The sequence below is a fragment of the Pseudoliparis swirei genome, chromosome 9 (genome assembly GCF_029220125.1).
Source record: "Pseudoliparis swirei isolate HS2019 ecotype Mariana Trench chromosome 9, NWPU_hadal_v1, whole genome shotgun sequence".
Taxonomy (NCBI): domain Eukaryota; kingdom Metazoa; phylum Chordata; class Actinopteri; order Perciformes; family Liparidae; genus Pseudoliparis; species Pseudoliparis swirei.
In genome coordinates, this window is record NC_079396.1 from 1484485 (window position 1) to 1506288 (window position 21804).

Below are 21804 nucleotides of genomic sequence, written 5' to 3' on the forward strand. Positions count from 1 at the left end.
GTGAGCGGTTTCACAGGTCAATGAAAGCTTCTCTTCGTGCCAGCCTCAAAGACAGCAACTGGGTCGACAAGCTCCCGTGGGTGATGCTCGGCATCAGGACTGCACCGAAGGAAGACCTACAGTCCTCATCCGCGGAGCTCGTCTCTGGCCAGCCACTGCGGGTTCCAGGGGATTTTGTTCCCGCCTCTGCCACTCTCCAGCGGGCCGCGCTACGGGGCAATGCGAGGCTTTTCGCACCGGTCCCTACTTCCCATCACGGCCTCCCTCAGTCGCACATCCCCGCTGGGCTTCAGACGGCTGAATACGTTTTTATTCGCCACGACGCTCACAGGGGACCGCTCCGTGTTTTGGAGACGGGAGACGGGAGACAAACATTTTATGGTGGACATGGGTGGTAAACCGGAGCGACTCTCCATTGACCGCCTCAAACCAGCTCATTTGGACGTTGCTAGGCCCATCGAATTGGCTCAGCCCCCACGACGCGGGCGTCCTCCAGCTTTGCACCCAACCCCCGCTCCCATCCCTCCCGAAACTCCCACACTCCAGGCCCCACACCCATGTCATGGTGGTACACCTGCCACAGTAGTGTCTCCTCAACCCCCTGTAAAGCACAGCCGTGCTCGCCGATGACCTTTTCTTATATGGTGAATTCTGGGGGGACGTGTGTAGTGAATGTCATATCATAATTCACCCTTGTTCCTGGTGTAGTTCTATACACAATTATTAATGTAATGAGTCACACGCATCAGTGTGACTGTTCCGGGATCGCGGTCCCTTTAAGTGTTGTGTTGCTGTTTGTGACGTCGAGCCCCATGCGGGTTTGGTATCTGGGCAGCGCCATCTTGATTTCGTTCGTTGTTATTGTTAATAAACGAGACACACACACTTGTGTGCTCAACTTGAGGAATTGTGTTTTGCCTTTTAATGCAACTTCCACAATGTTGTACATTGATATATATTTTATATCATATATATATGTGTTTATATATTTTAGATTAATATACATTTAATATATATTATATATAAACAAATATGTATTAATATATATTTTATATGTTATATTTGATATTGTTATATAAATAAAACATAATATAAAATATATTAATTTGATTAGTAATTTATTTTATTCCTAATAAAATGTATTAATAGAATTTACTTAATTCATAATAAATTAACTTTCTTTTTAAACCATAGTAGTAGAGGCAGTGAAAGGATTGTCATTTTTTTGTGCTAAATAAATCATAGGAAACAGAATCCTGTCAATAAACACCAAACCCACGGTGCATCAGTGAGCGCCTGATTTAGGTTTTATGGACAAACAGCCACAAAAATAACCTTTAAAATCCACAGCTGTTTCTATACATCGACAGACAAACCAACAATTAATATTGCTACGCATAAGTTTATTGTATTCAGCTCCTCCAATCAGCAATTACAGGTGCACATCTATTTATTCATACATCTCCAGTTGAATTTTAAAACGTTTTCATTAAACATGATAAAAATGTACATCATATATATATCATCGATATGAAAATACTGACAATCTTCTTTACAAATCTATACCATTGGATTTATCTGGCAAGCAAAAATCATTGCTCGGTCACTTAAAATAATAATAATCGTACTCAAAGCAAAACAAGTAGCCTTTTGTGTGCTAATACAACGGTTTCTCTCCCACTACATAATATTGATAATTCACAGTACGGGAAAAAAACATTAAAAGAGTAGTGTCACGTCTGTCAGACCCTCCTGCTGCTTTATCTGGAACAGTAGAATCAGCTACCGAAACCATCTCCTATTGGGCAATAACGTCTACCGAGAAGTTCACGACGAAAGAAAAAGTTATAAAAATAGTCATAAAATGTGTTCAAAAAGGAAGAAAATATGCAGACACATGATTAGAGAATAAATAACAATGCCGCCGTGGTTACAATCCCAGTGTCCATGTGGTAAAGTTAGAAATTAAGAAAATAAATTAACATTGATTTCTAAAAGTCTTCCGTTCATAACCGGTTGATGTCGGGAATGGGAGAAGCCGAGGGTCCCGGATGTGGACCATAAACGCTTGTATAGTACCGTAAAACCGTAGAGCTTGAAAGAGGAGAGCGGATGCACATTGCGTTGGTTTCCAGTCATCGATGTTCACCGACTGATGACATCATCGGACATTCAGGCAAGAAGCAGGATGGACACGAGTGTGACTGTCTGTGTGAAGCTACCGCGCCGCAGTACACGTGGGTTCAGATGAAGCCCATAAACACGTGTGTTTGTGTGTGTGCCACGCCAGTGAGATAAGAGCCATGCTATAGTCAAGGGTATCACTTTTAACAAGAGCGCAAATGATAAGAAGTCTGCTCACAGTTCAAAGAGGCAGTTAGCAGCAGGTAAGGTCAATGGGAGGGAGATATATATATATATATAGAACAATACATATATATATTAATGTATTAAAATAAATATATATTAATATATATATAACAATATATATATATTAATGTATTAAAATAAATATATATTACAATATATATAAAGACATATGTTAATATGCATATATAAAAATATATATCAATATAAATATATATATACACATACATATACAAATATATATTAAAATATAAATATGTATATACCTCCCGTTTACACCAACATATATATCGTATTCAAAGCAAAACTTCCAATAAATGTTATGGATCGGCTTGAAGGTCTTAATCAGCATATTAATTGGAGTTAAGTGAAAAATTCTCACAATTAAAGCTGCACTGAACATTTGTTGGCGTAACATTTTCCCCGCCTTCATCAAACAGAACGGGGATCCGTTTGTTCCGGTGCACTCGCACGTTTCTTTTTGTCTTTTTTGTTGCAATGTGACTCAATCTAACCCGGGGCTTTACTTTAAGATACAGTCTCTCCCTCCCTCCCTCCATCGTCACTGAATGCATCACCAACCCTTTTCTGTGGCTGTTGTTTGCCAACAGCGTGCCATGCCGCCTATTGATACGCCAAACGTTAGGACCACAGTCAACATGAAAACCCTTACATTCTCTCCTGGTGCGTCATCCATCGGTTTCAGTGAGAATGAAGACACGAGGAGGAGGAGGTGCAGAAACACTGCAGAGAACACTTTTCATTTGTGAATGTCTCACATCCAAGTGGACTCACTAAAATATTAAAAACTCATTCACATGATGTCAGCAGGAGGAGTCGCCCTCGTCGTGGAAAGGAAAGGTAGAGGGACGTGCAAAATGAAGGAACGGTGAGGTTCGTTACGTTAAGTGACCTCCATGTGGTCACCGGGTCACTTGTGAGGTGAAGTATTGTGTAAGAGAAAAGGATATAAAACCCAGGCGCGGTGGTAAAAGGTATGTTTAAAAGACAAAGTTGCCCCCAAGAATGTTTAAAAACCAGTTAGAGGGTAAAATGATGGAGAATAAAACGGCTAATAACAGTTTCAAATCATCGGATCACAGACGTGTTGTCTTCTTCCCTCGTTTAAAAACTACAGTATTATAGTCAGATTGTCATCAAACGCTTGGAGCTCACATCCTCCATTGTTTTCAGAGGGGAGATTCACTTCATTACCTTCATTCACTTCATTACCTTCATGTGTTCATCGACCGGGACGAGGGCGTCGCCCTCTAGTGGAAGCTCAGCGTAACAACAGCTTACAGGTGCAAAGCAAGTGCTTGTCGTGGTTTAGAAGTGAAGGGGGCATCAAATTACACATTTTGGTGCCTGCACAAGTGTGTGTGTGTGTGTGTGTGTGTGTGGGGGGGGGGGGGGGTCAGCACTATGGCACACATGCGTGGTCATTGGCATGAAGAGGAGTGTGTGACGTGGATATGTGAGGATGTACAGTGGCGTGCTGGGCATGGGGCACACGGTGCGCTTCTCAGGGTGTTCCCGTGTTGACTCCCACACGAGGGGGGGAGGGGGAGGAGTGTGCCTCTGGTTTCCAGTGTTTCAGTCCCTTCCTACAGAGTGATGACGGTGCCGTCCTCCTCCAGGCTCCGCCTCCTCGCCGCCCTGTCCGGGGACGGTGTGGTCGAAGTGGCGCCGGCGTCGCCGAGCGATCCGCTGCTGCCGCTGGCAGGCAGCAGCCCGTTGGCGTCGACGGCGGCGGCGCGCAGGTTGAGGTGCGGCTCGTAGCGCGGCAGCGAGGGCACGCCGTAGGCGGCCGGCGGGGCGCGGCGCCCGACGGGCTCCGCCTCGCCGCCCACCTCGATCACCAAGTCCTCGTCGTCCTCGTCGCTCTCCAGCTCCCCGGCGGGGAAGTTCTGGATGATGTGCGCCGGCGCGGACGACGACGAGGCGGCGCCGCCGGCGTGCGACGAGTAGCCGTAGTAGCTGGCGCCGCTGTCGGACGAGCGGCCCGAGCTGCCGGACGCCGTGCCGCCGCCGGTGCGGACGACATTGTTCCGCTGGTTGGCCGGCTTCACGGTGATGATGAGGTTGTGGCTGTTGGCGATCATCATGTCCGTCACCTGGTCCAGAGACTTGCCCGCCACCTCGATGCCGTTCACCTCCAGCACCTCATCGTTGACCGCCAGCAGCCCGGTGCTCTCCGCCAACCCTCCAGGCACCATCCGAGATATGAAGATGCCCGGCACCTTCTCCAGGCCCTGCGGCGTGACGCGCACGCTGGAGCCGTCGCGGATGTAGAAGCCCAGCGGCTTCTCCTGGCCGTGCTTGTAGAGCCGGACGCGGCGGTGCGTCTCCGGCAGGATGTCCACGTCGATGATGGAGGACACGGGCCGGAAGTCCCTCGGCAGGCTGATGAGCACCGGGGGCTTCTTCCTGCCGGCGTCGGGCCGCAGGAGCACCGCCGCCAGCACGCCGTTCTTCTTCCTGGTCAGAGAGTTGGTGCCGAACGTGTAGTCGGCTTCCTCTGCGGAGCACGCCGGAGAGGAGAGAGGAGACAAAGAAGTAGTGTGGGGAGGGAGGGAGAGAGGGGGGGGAACATAAAGCTGGTTAATTATCCGTGATCACGCCAGGCGAGTGACGCGCTGTTGCATCATTTCGTTTCAGGAGAATGAATCAAGAGCAGAGCTCAGCCTGAGGCCTCACTGCAGGGGGTCTGTGCCGAGCACACACACACACCTTGGAGCTCTTAAGAGTCTTCATGCTATGCTAAGCTAAGCTAAGCGCCCCCCCCGGCTGTAGCTTCATATTTATTGGGCGGCTCCTCTCGCCGTTCCTCCGTCACTCTCAGGTGGGAGATGGAAAACAAAAAGGTTGAACCAAGAACACGACGGTCACATTTTAACTGCGTGAGTCACCGGATGCCTCGAAGCCCCGCCCCCTTGTTTCTTTTTTTTTAAAGTGTGTACACAGTCACGCCGCTTTAGACTTTAACCCAGCGTGGCCCCCTAATAGTTAACCCAGCAGAATACGAGCAGCTAAACATTAACACGTCCAGATAAACTCAGAGGCTTGGGATTAAATGTCTTTTGAAGAAGTGCTCACCTGGGGGGGGGGGGTTTTAGATGAAAACACTCTATAAATAAATAAAGCTCTGACAATGTTACACTGAACACTTCCTGTGTGTGTGTGTGTGTGTGTTATCCAGGAAAACATCCATTTGTGTGGCTGCTACAGACTCTCGGCTCCCTGACAGGTAAGCCCCCCCCCCTCCCTCCATCTTCAGAACCAAAACAAAGGACCACCTGTCCCGAGACGGGCGGCGCTCTCGTTTCGGTTCCCATGAGGCACGAGTCCAGAGCGCACACACTCGCTCCCTCTGTACCGGCCCGACGGGGCCCGAGGCCCGCGAGGGGCAACACGAGGCTGGAGGACCTGAGCGGGTCCACGAGGCTCACACACGAGGGTCCTCCTCCTACGCTCCGGTCCCTTCACACAGCTGGACGCTGCAGGAGCAGCTCAGGGTCGAGGGTCTCGCTCAACGACGGGGATCGAACCACTGACACACACAGCTTGGATTCTTCTTCTTACTCCATCTCTTGTGGACGATATCTACACACACACACACACACACACACACACACACACACACACACACACACACACACACACACACACACACACACACACACACACACACACACACACACACACACACACACACACACACACACACACACACACACACACACACACACACACACACACACACACACACACACACACACACACACACACACACAGGGGGGGCAACTAATGCATCTCTATCTGGAGGGACCGTGACGACTCGGCCTGGGCGAGCACACGCGTGTATCTGGCGTGCATCGGTCGACCACGTCCTCTTCCTCGCCGCTCCATCCTCCTCATCCTCTTGGCTCTGCAGCGTTCACACACACGGCGCTACTCATCCGGCCCAAAGAATATCACAGATAAAACCTTTTTCTCCCAGCATGCACCTGCTCCGGCGCTCCCGTGACGGCCTCTTCTCCAGCGCCGCCGTCACGACGCAGCAGGAAGCGCCGGCTTCCCTCGCGACACGAGGATCCCTGACTTCCTGCTGCGCGGGGACCCGACACGCATGTGCAGGTGGAGGCGCTGCGTGTCATAAGCACCACGACCGTCACCACGACCTCCGGGAACAACACGGTGACAGCGGAGCGTCGCGATATTTAACTGACATAACTGGGATGAAACATTGTCCAGAGGCAGCTTGAGTTCTAGCAAAAAAAATGTTTATTTGTTTGTTTATATCAGAGTGTAAGAAAAAATAATAATAATAATAAAAGCCTCGAGCCGCTTGGAGGTCTGCGGTGTTCTGGAAACAGTCAAGTTTATTGATGAGAGGCCCGGACTTCCACCACACAGCTGGGGCTACGCTGCGCCTGACACCGAGCAATACGGGGGGGGGGGCGGGGGAGGGTGTGTGTCGATGAGAAGAACCAGAGGTGGTGGAGAAACAAGAAATAAAAAAGACTTGAAAACTGCAGGAGAGACAGATAAACAACACATACGAGAGAGAGAGGGGGGGAAGAAAGGAGAAGAGAAGGAAAGGGGAAAAAAAGGAGGAGGCATTTCAAAAAAGAGGTTTCAAAAAAAGGAGGACATTCCCAGAGGGTTACTATTCCTGGTGTGGGGAGCAGACCTTCCTGGCACAGCGCAGATAAAATATGCCTTAATACTGATAAAACCGCGGTGGGTGAGGAGGAGGAGGAAGAAGAGGAGGAAGAGGAGGTGTTTTTGGAGATGCCGGAGAGTTCTAGAGAGGCACGAGTGAAGACAAAGCCTCGGTGTGTGTGACAATTTGAGGAATTGCATATTAAATCCATAACTCAGAGACCTCGGTGGCTGCTTCCTCCTCACATAATCTCCCTCATCAGCCATTTCTCAAGAACACTAAAATATTAAAATATTAAAAACTAACCAGAAACTTTATCGACACTGGAGAAACAAAACGCTGTTAACGTCGCACCGAGTAACACAGCCGACGACCGGGAGGAGCAGAAGGGAACACTTTATTTGTCTACACTCAAGTACAGCACTGTGTGTGTGTCTGTGTGTGTGTGTGTGTTGTCCGAATTATGAAGCCATTCCATCAATTCATTTTGTGCTGACATCAGCTCTTTTCTCCTTTCTGCAATGACTCCTCACCTCGTTTCTCCCAGTGTCTCTCTCTCTCTTTCTCTCTCTCTCATTCTCTCCCCCAGTGTCTCTCTCATTCTCTCAGTGTCTCTCTCTCTCATTCTCTCCCCCAGTGTCTCTCTCTCATTCTCTCCCTCAGTGTCTTTGGTCCACCTGAAAGCTAGGGCGTTCTTTCATTTTAAATCCTCGTCTCTCCACCTCTCTTTCTCTCTCTCTCCGTCCCTGCTGGTCTTCCTAGAGGCCAGCGTTGGAACAAAAGATGAGCCTGCAATGGGTGGTTATTCTCGGCCGGTGGCTGGAGGACCGGGACCCCAAGTCTAGTCTCACGAGTCTGTTGCTCATGCGCCTGAACAGGGACTTGGCGGGGCGAGCAGGGGCGCCCCGAGCTGCTCCCGCCGGCCGGCCGTCTGCGTCCGGCTCTGGAAGACAACACAGTCCACCTGCAGTCAGACCAGCTGCAGTCGGACCAGCTGCAGCCGGACCAGCTGCAGTCGGACCAGCTGCAGCCGGACCAGCTGCAGCCGGACCAGCTGCAGCCGGACCAGCTGCAGTCGGACCAGCTGCAGTCGGACCAGCTGCAGTCGGACCAGCTGCAGCCGGACCAGCTGCAGTCGGACCAGCTGCAGTCGGACCAGCTGCAGCCGGACCAGCTGTAGACCACGTGGCCCAGCGGTCGACTGCATGTAGCTGAAGCAATGAAAAACTCATTATTACATCTTTAAAGCCGACCTTACCTGTGCGTTGACATGAAGACCACCAACGTTTCTCCTGCTCGGCTCACGGACATCGAGACAACATTTTAACTCTTCTTTACAAATATAAAACGAAGCATGCTAACTAGCTAGCGATAGTCGTATCATTTGGAAATAAATATCAAAATTAACTCCAGATGGTGGTTTATCATTAAGGTCTTTCATAGCATTTAGTTCACAGCAGCAGGTCTTTATGCCCCCCCCCCCACACACACACACACACTGAGGGATCCTGTAGAGTCTCCTCAGAGCTGCAGAGGATGAGGAGCAGGTGAACTACAACAGGGACGGTAGTCATGGGCAACCGTGTGTGAAGGGCTGCATGTCGAAGCCTGCGGAGCACCAGGGCTCAGATTATATATATATGTATTTATATATTAAAAACCAGAGACATGAACTAAAATGTGAAAGAAACAAAAAGCCGACTGCTGGGAAGCAATAAATCACCAGCCTCACCCTCCTCTTCATCCTCCTGCCTCACCCTCCTCTTCACGCACCTGCCTCACCCTCCTCTTCACGCACCTGCCTCACCCTCCTCTTCACCCTCCTCTTCATGCACCTGCCTCACCCTCCTCTTCACGCACCTGCCTCACCCTCCTCTTCACCCTCCTGCCTCACCCTCCTCTTCACCCTCCTGCCTCACCCTCCTCTTCACCCTCCTGCCTCACCCTCCTCTTCACCCTCCTGCCTCACCCTCCTCTTCACGCACCTGCTTCACCCTCCTGCCTCACCCTCCTGCCTCACCCTCCTCTTCACCCTCCTCTTCACCCTCCTCGGCTCTGGAGGGTCCGGTCCGGCCTCCTGTCCGGTCTCATCGAGCCAGCAGCCGTGATCAGAGGCCGGCCACATTCCATCCAACATGCCTCCTCTCTCTCTCTCCCTCCCTTTATTTCTCTCTCCCACCCTCCCTAGCTTGGGCCTCACTCTGCATTCCTCCCTCGCTAATGCTATCCCCACTATCCTCCTCTCTCTCTCCCTCCCTCCTGCATCCTCTCACCCGTACACTCCTCCCTCCTCCTCCCTGCGTCTCTAATTACCCGCCCTGCCTCTACAATGCTTTATACATTACTCCCTCTTTAATGCGGTTTACTCCGTCTCTCCTTTCACCCGTCCTCCCCTCCCATTAGGCCTGAGATGTGTTCCTCCTCCACACATTCCTCCTCCATCGCAGCATCTGAGGACAACTTCAGCTCCAAAGCGCCGGTGGTTTGATTTCTATTTTTTTTCCGTCCATTACACCTGCCAGCTCTCTCCTCTCTCTCGCTCTCTTTAATCCTCTCATCGCAGTAGTGAGTCTCTCCATCCTTACATGCTCACTTATTCTGATTGTTTTGTGCCGTGTCTCTTTCCCCCCCCCACCTATAACCTCCCTCTCGGTGCTTATCTCGCTCCAGGAGTGGGTGTGGTTGCTCTGCAGGTGAGTCCCTGTTGGACTCTCACGCTGTCCGTGTCCTTTCCTCCGGCCGGTGAGTCCGTCTGCCTCTCGTCATGAGTAATCAGCCATCTGGGATACGCAAATACAAGCATTCCTGCCGCTCTCGATACCTTTGTGTTTCCCCTCCGTACCGGGTGACGGGCTGAGGCCATTCAGGACTGAAGCATGTGAGCAACAACACAAACCCACGGCCGGCCGGGGAGGGAGAGAGAGAGAGAACCTCCAAGCTAGAAACGTTATGAACGTGAGAGAGACCGTGTGCAAACATGACGACGCTTCTTGCCGACTACCAGCTACGCCATGGCCCTGCTGAGACTCCGCCCACTCCTCCTCTCTACCTCCACCTGATGGATAGTGGAGGTCTCCATCGTGGAATATGCCGACTACCAACTCTTCATCCACTCTGTCATATTCATTGAATGTGTTTTAACTCTAATGATTCCTTCTGGTCACATGACATCTATGACACCTGTCCATCCTGGAGAGGGATCCTCCTGTTCTCTCCTCAAGGGTTCTTACCTTTTACCCTGAAGGGTTGTTTGGGAGTTGTTCCTGATCCCATGTGAGGTCAAAGGTTAAAGGTCAGGGATGTCTATGTGTACAGATTGTAAAGCACTCTGAGGGGAATTTATAATTTGTGAAAATGGGCTACACAAATAAACTGAATTGAAATTCAAGTTCTGGACAACCAAACGCTGCCGATGTGAAGGACGAGCGTTTCACTTTAAACCGTCGTGCAACAGTCTCAGTTTAATAATACATCGGTAAACCAGAGGATTCTACACCGTTTCTCTTTCTGCACGACATCGCGCCGGTTCAACAGAAATCTGCAGGACCAAAGAAAATAAATAACACTAAATAAAAGTACGCCGTGGTAGCTTTAAAAAGAACATCAGCATCACTCGACCACAACGGCCTCATTCACACGGAGCTGCTCAGTTCTCACCACCGGGCTGTGGACTGCCTGTTATTTACATTTCATTGATCCGACACAGACACCATTTAAAGGAGCGACAACTACACGCGGATATCAGACGCCTCCGAATTACAGATTAGGTTACAAAGACACTTCAAAACTACATATTTTTCCGATTAACTGTTGCTCTGGTTATCGATCTAGATCATTTTGGTCCTGGAGACATCGGCCGTAGAGACGTCTGCCTTCTCTCCAACACAGCGGGGGAACAACAACAACACAGTAATGTCTCCTTCCAGAAACCATGACCCTGTGACTCAAGAGAATCACACCTTTTACGAAGGAACTACTTTCTCTCCATCAAACTACACCTGGTGAAGCTGGACCTGGGTGTGTCCCGCCAACCACATCACCTGCAGAAGGAAACGCTCTCCTGAGCCACACCCAGACAATCTAGAAGGATACGTAGCCCTACAGGTAAACATATGCATTTCTTATGAGGGAGAACTGGCCCTTTAATGCTAACAATACTGCTCCCAGCATGCTTTGCAGCCCCCGCCAGCCTCATGCAATGTTAATCCGACTATGAAGGCCTCTTCACTGCCTCCATGACAACCAGTAACCAGCGGACGCCTCACCGCCTGCTCAATAATCGCCAATGCGTCGCTCCCAGACGGAGGCGGCGGGCTGAAGGGACCCCGGCGCGGTCGGGAGATATTTAAGTTAAAAAAGACCGTCAGAGTCTGGTCTTCCACGGCATTAACGGCTGGTCAGTGATGCGTCTTTGTTGCATAAACAACAACAATGTGGGCATTATGCAGAACAATACAACAACAGACACTCGCAGCCTGCCGTCCATCCCAAGATTCAAGAGATTCAAGATTCAAGATTCAAGATGTTTTATTTGTCACATACACACAGGGTGTGCAGTGAAATGAAAGTGGCAATGCTCAGCAGGAATGTGCAAGGGCAACAAGTACACACTATTTACAATAAAAAACAACACAATATTTACAGTAAGTGTGTGTGTGTGTGTGTGTGTGTGTGTGTGTGCCTAAGAGGGGCAGTTGTGTGGGTCTATGTGGGGGTCCTGGTGAGGTCGGAGTTCACAATCCTGATGGCCTGAGGAAAGAAACTCCGTCTCAGTCTCTCTGTTCTTGCAGCGTGACTACGGAGGCGCCTGCCTGACCGCAGCAGCTGAAACAGTCTGTTGTTGGGGTGGTGAGGATCCTTCATGATCCTGCCGGCTCTGGTTCTGCACCTCCTGGTGTACAAGTCCTGCAGGGTGGGAGTGTAGTTCCAATAGTGCGCTCAGCCGAACGCACTACTCTCTGCAGAGCCTTCCTGTCCTGAGCGGAGCAGTTGCCAAACCAGGCTGTGATGCTTCCTGTCAGGACGCTCTCTACAGCTCCAGAGTAGAAGGACTGAAGGATCCTCTGGGAAACTTTAAATTTCCTCAGCTGCCTGAGGTGGTAGAGGCGCTGCCTTGCCTTTCTCACCAGAGTGTCTGTGTTTGTTGACCATGTCAGATCCTCGGTGATGTGGACTCCCAGGTATTTATACCCGCTCACCCTCTCCACAGTAGTCCCGTTAATCCCCAGTGGTGAGTACGTCCTCTGTTGTTGTACCCTCCTAAAGTCCACAATCAGCTCCTTAGTTTTGGTGACATTCATGATGAGGCTGTTGTCCCGGCACCAGAGTGACAGATCAGCAACTTCCTCCAGGTAGGCCTTCTCGTCGTTGTCGGAGATCAGGCCCACCACCACTGTGTCATCCGCAAACTTGATGATGGTGTTGGAGCTGAACCTGGCCACACAGTCATGTGTGTACAGGGAGTACAGTAGGGGCTGAGGACGCAACCCTGGGGGACCCTGTGTTCAGGGTGAGGGGGTTTGAGGTGTGTCTGCCCACCCTGACCACCTGTGGCCTGGCGGTCAGGAAGTCCAGGATCCAAGCACACAGGGGTGTTCAGTCCCAGCTCAATCAGCTTGCCGGCCAGTCTGGAGGGACTATGGTGTTGAAAGCTGAACTATAATCAATGAACAGCAGTCTCACATAGCCCCCTCTGGCTGTCCAGATGAGAGAGTGTGGTGTGCAGTACCTGGGAGACAGCATCATCCGTGGATCTGTTTGGGCGATAAGCAAACTGCAGCGGGTCCATGGAGGAAGGGAGGAAGGCGCAGATGTAGTCCTTTATCAGCCTCTCAAAGCATTTCATGACCACCGAGGTGAGGGCCACGGTCGGTAGTCATTCATACATGCTGGAGAAGCATTCTTGGGCACAGGGACAATAGTGGATCTCTTGAAGCAGGCGGGGACCACGGACTCAGCCAGGAGAGGTTGAATATTGTGGTGAACACTGGAGCTAGCTGGTTAGCACAGGTCTTCAGTACTCGCCCAGATATGCCATCTGGACCTGCAGCTTTCCTGGTGTTCACCCTCAACAGAGCCCTCCTCACACTGTGCTCGGTCACAGAGAGTGTGTGTTCATCCCCAGCGGTAGAACTCACCTCGGCTACGCTAACGGTGTTGTTGTTAGCGGCGAGCTAGCGCTGTTGTTGCTAGCCTCAAACCGTGCATAAAATGAGTTCAGGTCGTCCGCTAGGGATGCGTCGGCACTCACCATTGCGCGGGGTCTGCTCTGGTAGTCTGATAGTCCGTAGCCCCTGCCATAGGCGCCTGGTGTCGCGCTGCTCCATCTGTGATTCCACTCTGTCTCGGTACCTCCTCTTGGCCTCCTTCACCGCCCTCCTCAGTCCATAGACCGCTGCCTTGTACTCGTCCATATTGCCGGATACAAGACCGGAGTTATAGGCAGCAGTACGGGCGTTCACAGCTTCACGGATGGATCTATCAACCCACGGCTTTTGGTTAGGAAAGACCCTAACTTTTACCGTGGGGACGATGGTGTCCGTTAAGCGTTGCTATGAGGCTCATTGCTACTTCCAGAACTCGCTGACGTCACTGGAACTGGATTGGATCATGTCCCAGTCGACGACACGCAGAGCGTCCTGTAGCTCAGCCTCTGATTGGTCAGACCACCGCTTTACGTTCCTCGTCACTACCGCTTCCCGCGCGATCTTTTGCCGGTACTCCGGAAGCAATGCAACGCTCTGAATGAACAGAGACAGCCGGGTTTAGAGTCCAGAGACAAAAGGCACGGCCCAAAATAACCTCACATTGACCCAACTGTGCCGGGCATTAACCCCCCCCCCCCCACACACACACACATGTGATGCCGTCTGGAAACCAATCACAGAGTCTGGAGATTCAGATTCTATTAGCTTTAAAACCCATTTCCAGACATCCATCTGTGCAATGCGACTGCCTCGTCTGAAGCTCTGAAGACGGGAGCGCTCAGCTCTTCCAGGACGAGGCGGCCTCCTGCAAGGCTGAAGCCCCGTGGCGTACGACAGCAAGCGGCTGCAGAGCGCGGCTGCAGGCCTCCAGTCCTTCAGGTCCTTTGGAGGAGGAGCGTCAGAACAACAGCCTGGCAGCTCAACATCGCGTAAAGAAACCGAGAACTGAAATAAATGATCGACAAGCTGCGACACCACAGAGCCGGAGAGCTCGGCACCAACTGGTGCTGAGCGTTAGGGTGAGGGGCGGGGGGTCTACAGGGGGCTGTGGATGCATTAGTGTGTGTGTGTGTGTGTGTGCCTTTGCTGTGACTGCCTGACTGATGCATGACCTGTGTGTTCCTGTTTGTTTCCATATGTGTGTGTTTGTTTGTGCGTTTGATTGTGTGTGTGTTTGTTTGTGTGATTGTGTGTGTGTGTGTGTGTGTGCAGCAGCCCAGCGTGGCGTCTGGGCCGTGTAATTGAAACACGGTCCCACGCGGTGCTGCACGCTGACCCCACTAATCTCCTCCTGACAAGGTGGCTTAGCTCCTATCGGTCATATGGCGCAGCGAGACGGCTTAAACACAACGGGGCCCCCCACACCCCGGGGCCCCGCACATCCTGGGGGCCGCACACAATTCAACATTCAGCATTCAACAAGTCACACTTTGCAACTCGTTCGGCACACTTCAAAAATCTATTTAACTTGTTTCTGTCTACACGGTCCGATAGAAACAGGTTTGCACTCGTCTCTAAACACGGGCAAACACCGACGAGCAGACCGACAGTCATGAGCAAACACTACAGCGAACACAAACCTCCAGGTAACGCGCCAAAGAAACAGGACGCGCTAATCGAACAAGCACCCCTTGGGCAGTTTGACTCATGGTGGGTGGAAATATTCCTCTCCTCAAGTTGACTTGATTTTAGTTTTGCCCGAGCAGAGAAATCGCCTTTGGAAACAAACGCTGCTCATCGGCAAGGCCGCCGACCTTTGGCTCTGTGGGTCAGGATTCAAAAGGGACGCCAGAAGAGACAGAACAACGGTGATGACCGCTCAATGAGGAGGAACAAACACACAGCAGCCATGAGCTGGAAGAACTGAACAGGTAAAGAGACCCCAGGTCTTTCAGTGTTTCAATAGACAGAGCTTTACAGACGATGTTCACTCTTTCATCTCGTGTTTCTCAGCTACGGAGACGGCAGAAAACCCATCAGAAAGTAGATCGGCCAGAACGAGCAGCCGCCACCGTACTCCTCTCGGCGCTTACCTTTCCTCTGCAGGAACAGCCGGAGCAGGGGGCTGGCGGTGGAGATGGCCTTGTGGTAGTTGTCGTCATTGTTGATGGGCAGCAGGTCTCCGTGGACGTCGGCGTAGCCCACCAGCAGCTCCACGTTGGGGATGCGGTGCACGTGCTGCAGGAGGCCGTAGAACTCATCGAAGCGGCCCGGCTTCGACCGATCCAGCGAGAACCGACGAAACTCTGCACCGAACTGGGACGAAGCAGACGGGCGTGAAGGAGGATATGAAAGAGGGGCTTGAGAACGGAGCAGCACAGGGCCGACGTGAAGCACAGTGTTCTCTGGTAGCCGAGCTCATCTCGACCGCTGTGAGCTCAGCGTCTGCCGTCCACCACAAGCGATGAATTATTAATGCAGACTTTGTGTACGTCTATCTCTAGATTTCTGTGGATGTGGATGTGGTCCTGGCCGACCGTCTGACACAACGTCTGGTCTTCAGAGAGAAGACGCTCTGTGTGTTTATACGCCGGCCACACATTCCCACAATGCAACGTTGAGGGATCGCTGTGGTCTGGCCGGATCAATGGCCTGCAGACGCATAGTCTTTCAGCGACTGTTTGACGAGAGGCACCAAGTGTTGTGGTTACTGTTGCCCGGCGCTGACAAAAGATGAGCTACAATTTACTGCCAACCTGGACCCACAGAGCGACTGTGAGGCAGCTCATGCGTTAATGACATGCCCCACAGGTCGGGGAGCAGAGCAGGCTCATGCGGACACGAGTAGACACAACATTTTAAATGACCCTGAACCAAATTTAGCAAAGTATAAACAAGTATTTTTTAAAGAATTTGTGTATAAAAATATATATTTTTAATTATATTGTAATTTAGAACTGTTAAAAAAGGAAATGCCATGGTTTGTTTCATCTTAATGTGGCTGTTAAAAGCAGTTGGGAGCCGCTCGGAGGCCCCTCTCCTCCTCAAGCCAGAGGGACGACCCTGGCGGAAGGACACACGAGCCCGACGCAGGCCGCATCACGCCGACACGTACCGAGAACCGCGCAGCGAAGGGACTACGCCGGGACTAGTTTCACACAGAATGTCGTGTTTACTGCCCCGCGGGGTTTATTTAAACTGCTTTTATCGTCGTTAACTGTTTTATCGTCTTTCCCGAAACTTGACTTGTAACTTTGAGTAAATACGTGTTACGCGAACAGGGAGGCGCGTGCGCGGCGGAGGAGTCTGTGACAGGTGACACACGGGGAGGCAGAAAACCCTCCACCGCTAAAAGAGATAACCGTCGGAACTTGACGTTTAAAGTTTGACGCGAGGAGCGCGTGACACCCGCTCGTGGCGCTTTAGCTCGGATCCGTGACGTCATAATTTGCTATCAAGCTAATTTAGCTGGAGTTATCATCACGGGGAGGGGGGGGGGAAGTTGGGGTTAAGACTAGCTACGTATATAAACTGACAGGTAGCTTTGCACACGGCACGCTGGCGTTACCTTGCTCTTCACCTCCACCGCACTGAGTGAACGGTTGCTCGGCACCCGGTGGGTTTTGTTCATGTTTCGCTAGCAGCGGGACCGCCGCCGCTTCTCCTTCTTTTTCTTCTTCGTGTCCCAAAAACAAAGTAAACCCCCGCGTTGTATCCGCCGGTTGTCTCCCAGAGACAGTCCGTCTCCCCGAGACTTCTCAGCGGCCACCGCCGTCTCCCACTACGCGTCAACGGCTGCTGCCACCGGCCGAGTCACCAGGAAACTTCTCTCATAGTTGCCGCTGCCAATGGAGCTACCCCACTACTCTGCGCTGTCTACCGGGCTCTCTCTACCTCTCTCTCTCTGTGTGCCTGGCGACACCACGAGACTTCAAAATAAGAGCCTCGGTGTGACTTCACAATAAGAGTCTTTTATGTTACAGTTGTGCTTCGGGGGACTCCCAAACTTGCTCCAAACTACGTAAAACACTACCTAATATATGTTATATGATCACACCCAGTAAGTTTGTTTGGGCTCGCGAAAAAATATAATTTAATAAGTGTAAACAAAAAGTTACGAAATATGATTTGACTTTATAACCTGTTCTACCACGTGTGTTGTTGTTTATTATATATTGTTTACACATGGTGTGAAATAATCGTTATGTCAAATAAATATGTAACATATATGTGGTAGTAAACGTTATGGGATGCAACTTGTTTCTTATTGCATAGTGACATCTTCTGGCCAGAAGCCATACAGGCCCACAGCCTCATGCACATGCATATACAATATGTACACGTTACTTTTTCTCAATACAAAATACCATTGATATTTGTTTTATCTTGTACTATAAATTAAATGGCAGACACTCAAATGTAAGTGAATAAATAGATGGTTGAGCTGGGGAGGTTATCATAGTCTATTAGTATTGGCGGCTGTTCCCAAACGGCCAATAACATGACACTAAGTCAGATTTAAAACCTGGTTATTCAGCCTTCAACACAGCCTCACATATGGGTTACGCCACAGGTGTCAAACACAAATCCGGCCTACCACATCATCTAATGTGGCCCCTGACAACTTGAAAGACATTTAATCACCTTTTCTTAAAGAAATGTAAGAAAAAATATCCTGTGCTTTTATTTTGAAGGTTTCAAATCAAATGGATTTCTGTTATAATATTAGAGAATGTTTCTTATGTGCAATATTTCTACAGTCAAATAAGCCATAATAGAGTTATTTAACAATATGTTGGGTAGTAGTTTATACGTGTGTATGTTTCAGTTACAACCCTTTGAGGGCGGCCATGATGCGAACACTTCCCACTCACTATCTCCCTTTTAATTCACTCACTCACGCCCACATGGTGGCAGAGCCTGACCATCTGGAGCAACTTGGGGTTCCATGTGTTGCTCAAGGACACTCCAGCAGGAGCTGGTGATAAGAGGACGACCCTCTCTACCTCCTGTGACCCTTCTTTACTTATTCTGAACGGTGACATTAGCCTCCGCAGTGCGACCTACTGACCTTTGCACATCCTCCAAGCTGACGGCGCGTGTTGAGAAAAATAGTGACAGCGTGTAATTTACCTGGAAAAAAAGGCCAAACTTTTTTCTTGAAAACATGCGACGGCTTTATTTTCATGAGCTGGGGACCGTATAACACTGTGCACAAATATTCTGAGCACAGGCAGAGAGGAACTAACCGTGGAGATATTTACATATGGAGGAACAGCAACACATGATCATAATAATCACACACTTTGTTTTTATACACAAGAAAGGAAGCACACGTGCATTCAAATAAGGGAAGACAGACATGGAATAGAATAGAGGAGGAGGAGGAGGAGCCTGCGTGGCTATTATAGGGACTTCCTTCTACTTTAGGACGATGAAGGGCCATGTCATATTATTAGAAAGCCAAATCATGCATATTTAACCATTTCTATTTGGAACAGCAGGAGTGTTAGACGGGATGAATAGTGTGAGACGGGATGAAGAGTGTGAGACGGGATGAAGAGTTCCAGTCGGACTGAACCGGCTTCAGGGCGACACACATCCGTCTGAAGGGTTCCGAGGAGCTGAGCGAGAGCCGTCGTCTCAGAACTTGACCTCTGACCTCTGGTTATTCAGACAGATCTTCAGTCCCCAAAACGTGTTTACCACAGTGGAGCCTCACAACCACACACACACACACACACACACACACACACATGCACACACACATACATGCACACATGCGCACACACAAATGCACACACACATGTACAGACACACACACACATGCACATACATTCACACACAAACACTTACACACACATGCAAACACACACACACACACACACATTCACACACACACACACACACACATGCAAACACACATGCAAACACACACACATGCACACATACACACACATGCACACACACATGCACACATACACACACACACACATGCACATACATTCACACACAAACACTTGCACACACATGCAAACACACACACATGTACACACACATGCACACAAATATACACACATGCAAACACACACACATGCACATACATGTACACACATGCACACACACATGCACACACACACACACACACACGCACACACACACACATGCACACACACACACACACACATGCACACACACATGCACACACACACATGCACACACACACACACACACACACACGCACACACACACACACACATGCACACGCACACACACCCTCATTCCGGCCCTCCCCTCCCTCGGCCTGCTGTCTCTCTTCTCGGAGGCGATGATGTCATCAGCTGCTTCGTCCCCAATGTGAACAGAATGTAATAAATAAAAGAGAACACACATTTAACTGACATGTCTATTTGTTTGTTTTTTAAATAAGGGACTCGATTGTTTGACCTTGACTGGTCCTTTTGGGCCCTTGAGGTCACCTTGAACATCAGCCAGAGAGAAGCCAGTGGGCGGAGCTACGGGCGTAGGAAGACGCTCTCGTCTGATTGGCACACAGTTTATCCAATCACCTGCTGAGTACCTCCCCTTTTCCTAAAAGCTTTCACCTCCGCTCCTTCGCCAGACACACCATCTGGCAGGTCACGTGAGTCACGCTTAGGGGTCAATGGTCAGAAGTAGAGGGGGGGTTATGGGTTCCTCTCCTCCCCTCTCTTGTCCTTTATTACCTCCTCTTCTCTTATCCTGAATCATTCAATCTCATCTTATTTGTTTTCCCATTAATCATGTTTGCTCCGTGCAGTGAGGCCATCTGAACTGCAGGAGGTGCTAGCAGCAGGAGGTGCGTGTGCACCCCCCCTCCCCCTTCACTCTCCAGTCCACCCTATTCCAGCCCCCCCCCCTTGCTGCACCCCACTCCCCCCCATCACCCAGTACTGCAGAAGAGGCCCCCGCAGTCTGCAAGGCCTATCTTCAGCCTCCTTCACCTCCTCCTCCTTTCACCTCCTCCTCTCTTCCTCCTCCTCCCTTCACCTCCTCATCTCTCCTCCTCCTCTATTCATCTTCTCCTCCTTCCTTTACGTCCTCCACCACATCCTCCTCCTTCTCTAGCTCCTCCTCTCTCTTCCTCCCGTCTTCACCCCTCCTCCTCCTCCTCCTCCTCCTCCTCCTGTGGACATTAGTTTTCATTATTATTTGCTCCCTCCAGCTGAAGGGAGTCTAACTGCTGTTCCTGACAGTCGCCAGCAGGGGGCGCCACCAGCGGCTCCAGCGCAACTGTTATTCCGTTGCAACCTGTGCGCACGACCCCTTTTCCTATGTGTGCCCCCCCCCCCCTCTCCCAACCTGTTCTTCCTCTCAGGTGGACGTGGGCTGCGGGTCAGGTGACCTGTGCTCAGTTCATCCAATCAGCGTCCTCGCTGGTAAGTGCAAGTAGGACTGTTCAGTCTCGGCAGCCTTTGTGTCTGACACACACACACACACACACACACACACACACACACACACACACACACACACACACACACACACACACACACACACACACACACACACACACACACACACACACACACACACACACACACACACACACACACACACACACACACACACACACACACACACACACACACACACACACACACACCTCCGGCCACAGGGGGCGCCAGGCTCTACACCGCGACCACCATCCCCTCCCCCCTCCTCCCCCCGACACCCCCCTCGGCCTGCCCCTGTCACCTCCACCTCTCTTTCTCCTCCTCTTTGCTTACCCTCCCTCCCTCACTCTCCCTTCCCTCCCCCAGCCCCCTTCTCCACCCCTTCCTTTTTTCCTCCCTCCTTTTCTCCCCCAGCCCTCCCCTCCCAGCCCCCTTCCTTTTTGCCTCCCTCCTTCTCCCCAGCTCCCTTCCCCACACCCCTTTTGCCTCCCCACCTCCTTCTCTTCCACTCATGCTCCCGTCCCTCAGACTCCCCTCCCCCACCCCTTTTTGCCTCCCTCCTTTTCTCCCCCACCCCCCTTTGCCTCCCTCCCTCACACTGCCCTCCCCTAGCTCCCTTACCCACTCCCTCCTCTCCCCTATCCCTCTCCGACGCCCCTCCCCCTTTTTGCCTCCCTCCTTCTCTCCCTCCCACTCCCCAGCTCCCTTCCCCACCCCTACCTCCTTCTCTCCCTCACACTCCCCCACCCCCCTTCTGTTCTGCCTACTCCCCTCCCTCACCCCTACCTTTTTGTCTCCCTCCCACACTCCCCTCCCCCCAGCTCCCTTCTGCCTCCCTCCTTCTCTCCCCCTCCCCTCCCCCCTTTGAAAGGCTGTTAAGCGCTCCTTCTGCACACAGCACTGCAGATGAGGCCTCCGCCTCCCCCAGTCTGCCAGGCCTCTCTCTCTCTCTCTCCTTCAGCCTCCCCCACTCCCTCCCTCCCTCCCTCTCTCTCTCTCGCTCCTTACAACAGCATAGCAACACTGACTCTCCAGCCAAGGAGTCTTGCCTCTCTCTCCCTCTCGCACCTGGGTAATTTCCCTCCATTTTAGATCCCTCATCCCAGGGCGGCAATTTAATGAAACACTCAAGAGGTTCAAAGCCAAGAAGAGAGGGAGGAGGCGCGTGACCTCGCTCACCTGGCCC

General features: G+C 51.0%; 1 protein-coding gene across 1 annotated transcript; it reads right to left on the reverse strand.

The window, feature by feature from the left end:
- Positions 1 to 1382: 1382 nt before the first annotated feature.
- pard6b (par-6 partitioning defective 6 homolog beta (C. elegans)) lies at positions 1383 to 17048 on the reverse strand. The gene is made up of 3 exons (XM_056421966.1): positions 16751 to 17048; positions 15276 to 15498; positions 1383 to 4888 (listed from the first exon to the last, which is right to left on the reverse strand). The coding sequence occupies exons 1-3, from the start codon at positions 16811 to 16813 to the stop codon at positions 3975 to 3977; spliced, it is 1200 nt and encodes a 399-aa protein (XP_056277941.1). The 5' UTR covers positions 16814 to 17048; the 3' UTR covers positions 1383 to 3974.
- Between the last annotated feature and the right edge of the window lie 4756 nt (positions 17049 to 21804).

Coding starts and splice junctions, on each gene's coding strand:
- pard6b (XM_056421966.1), bottom strand. CDS start 16,813: ATGAACAAAACCCACCGGGTGCCGAGCAACCGTTCACTCAGTGCGGTG. Junction 15,499..16,750: donor CGGTGGAGGTGAAGAGCAAG/GTAACGCCAGCG, acceptor GCTTCGTCCCAG/TTCGGTGCAGAGTTTCGTCG. Junction 4,889..15,275: donor GCTGTTCCTGCAGAGGAAAG/GTAAGCGCCGAG, acceptor CGTGCTCCGCAG/AGGAAGCCGACTACACGTTC.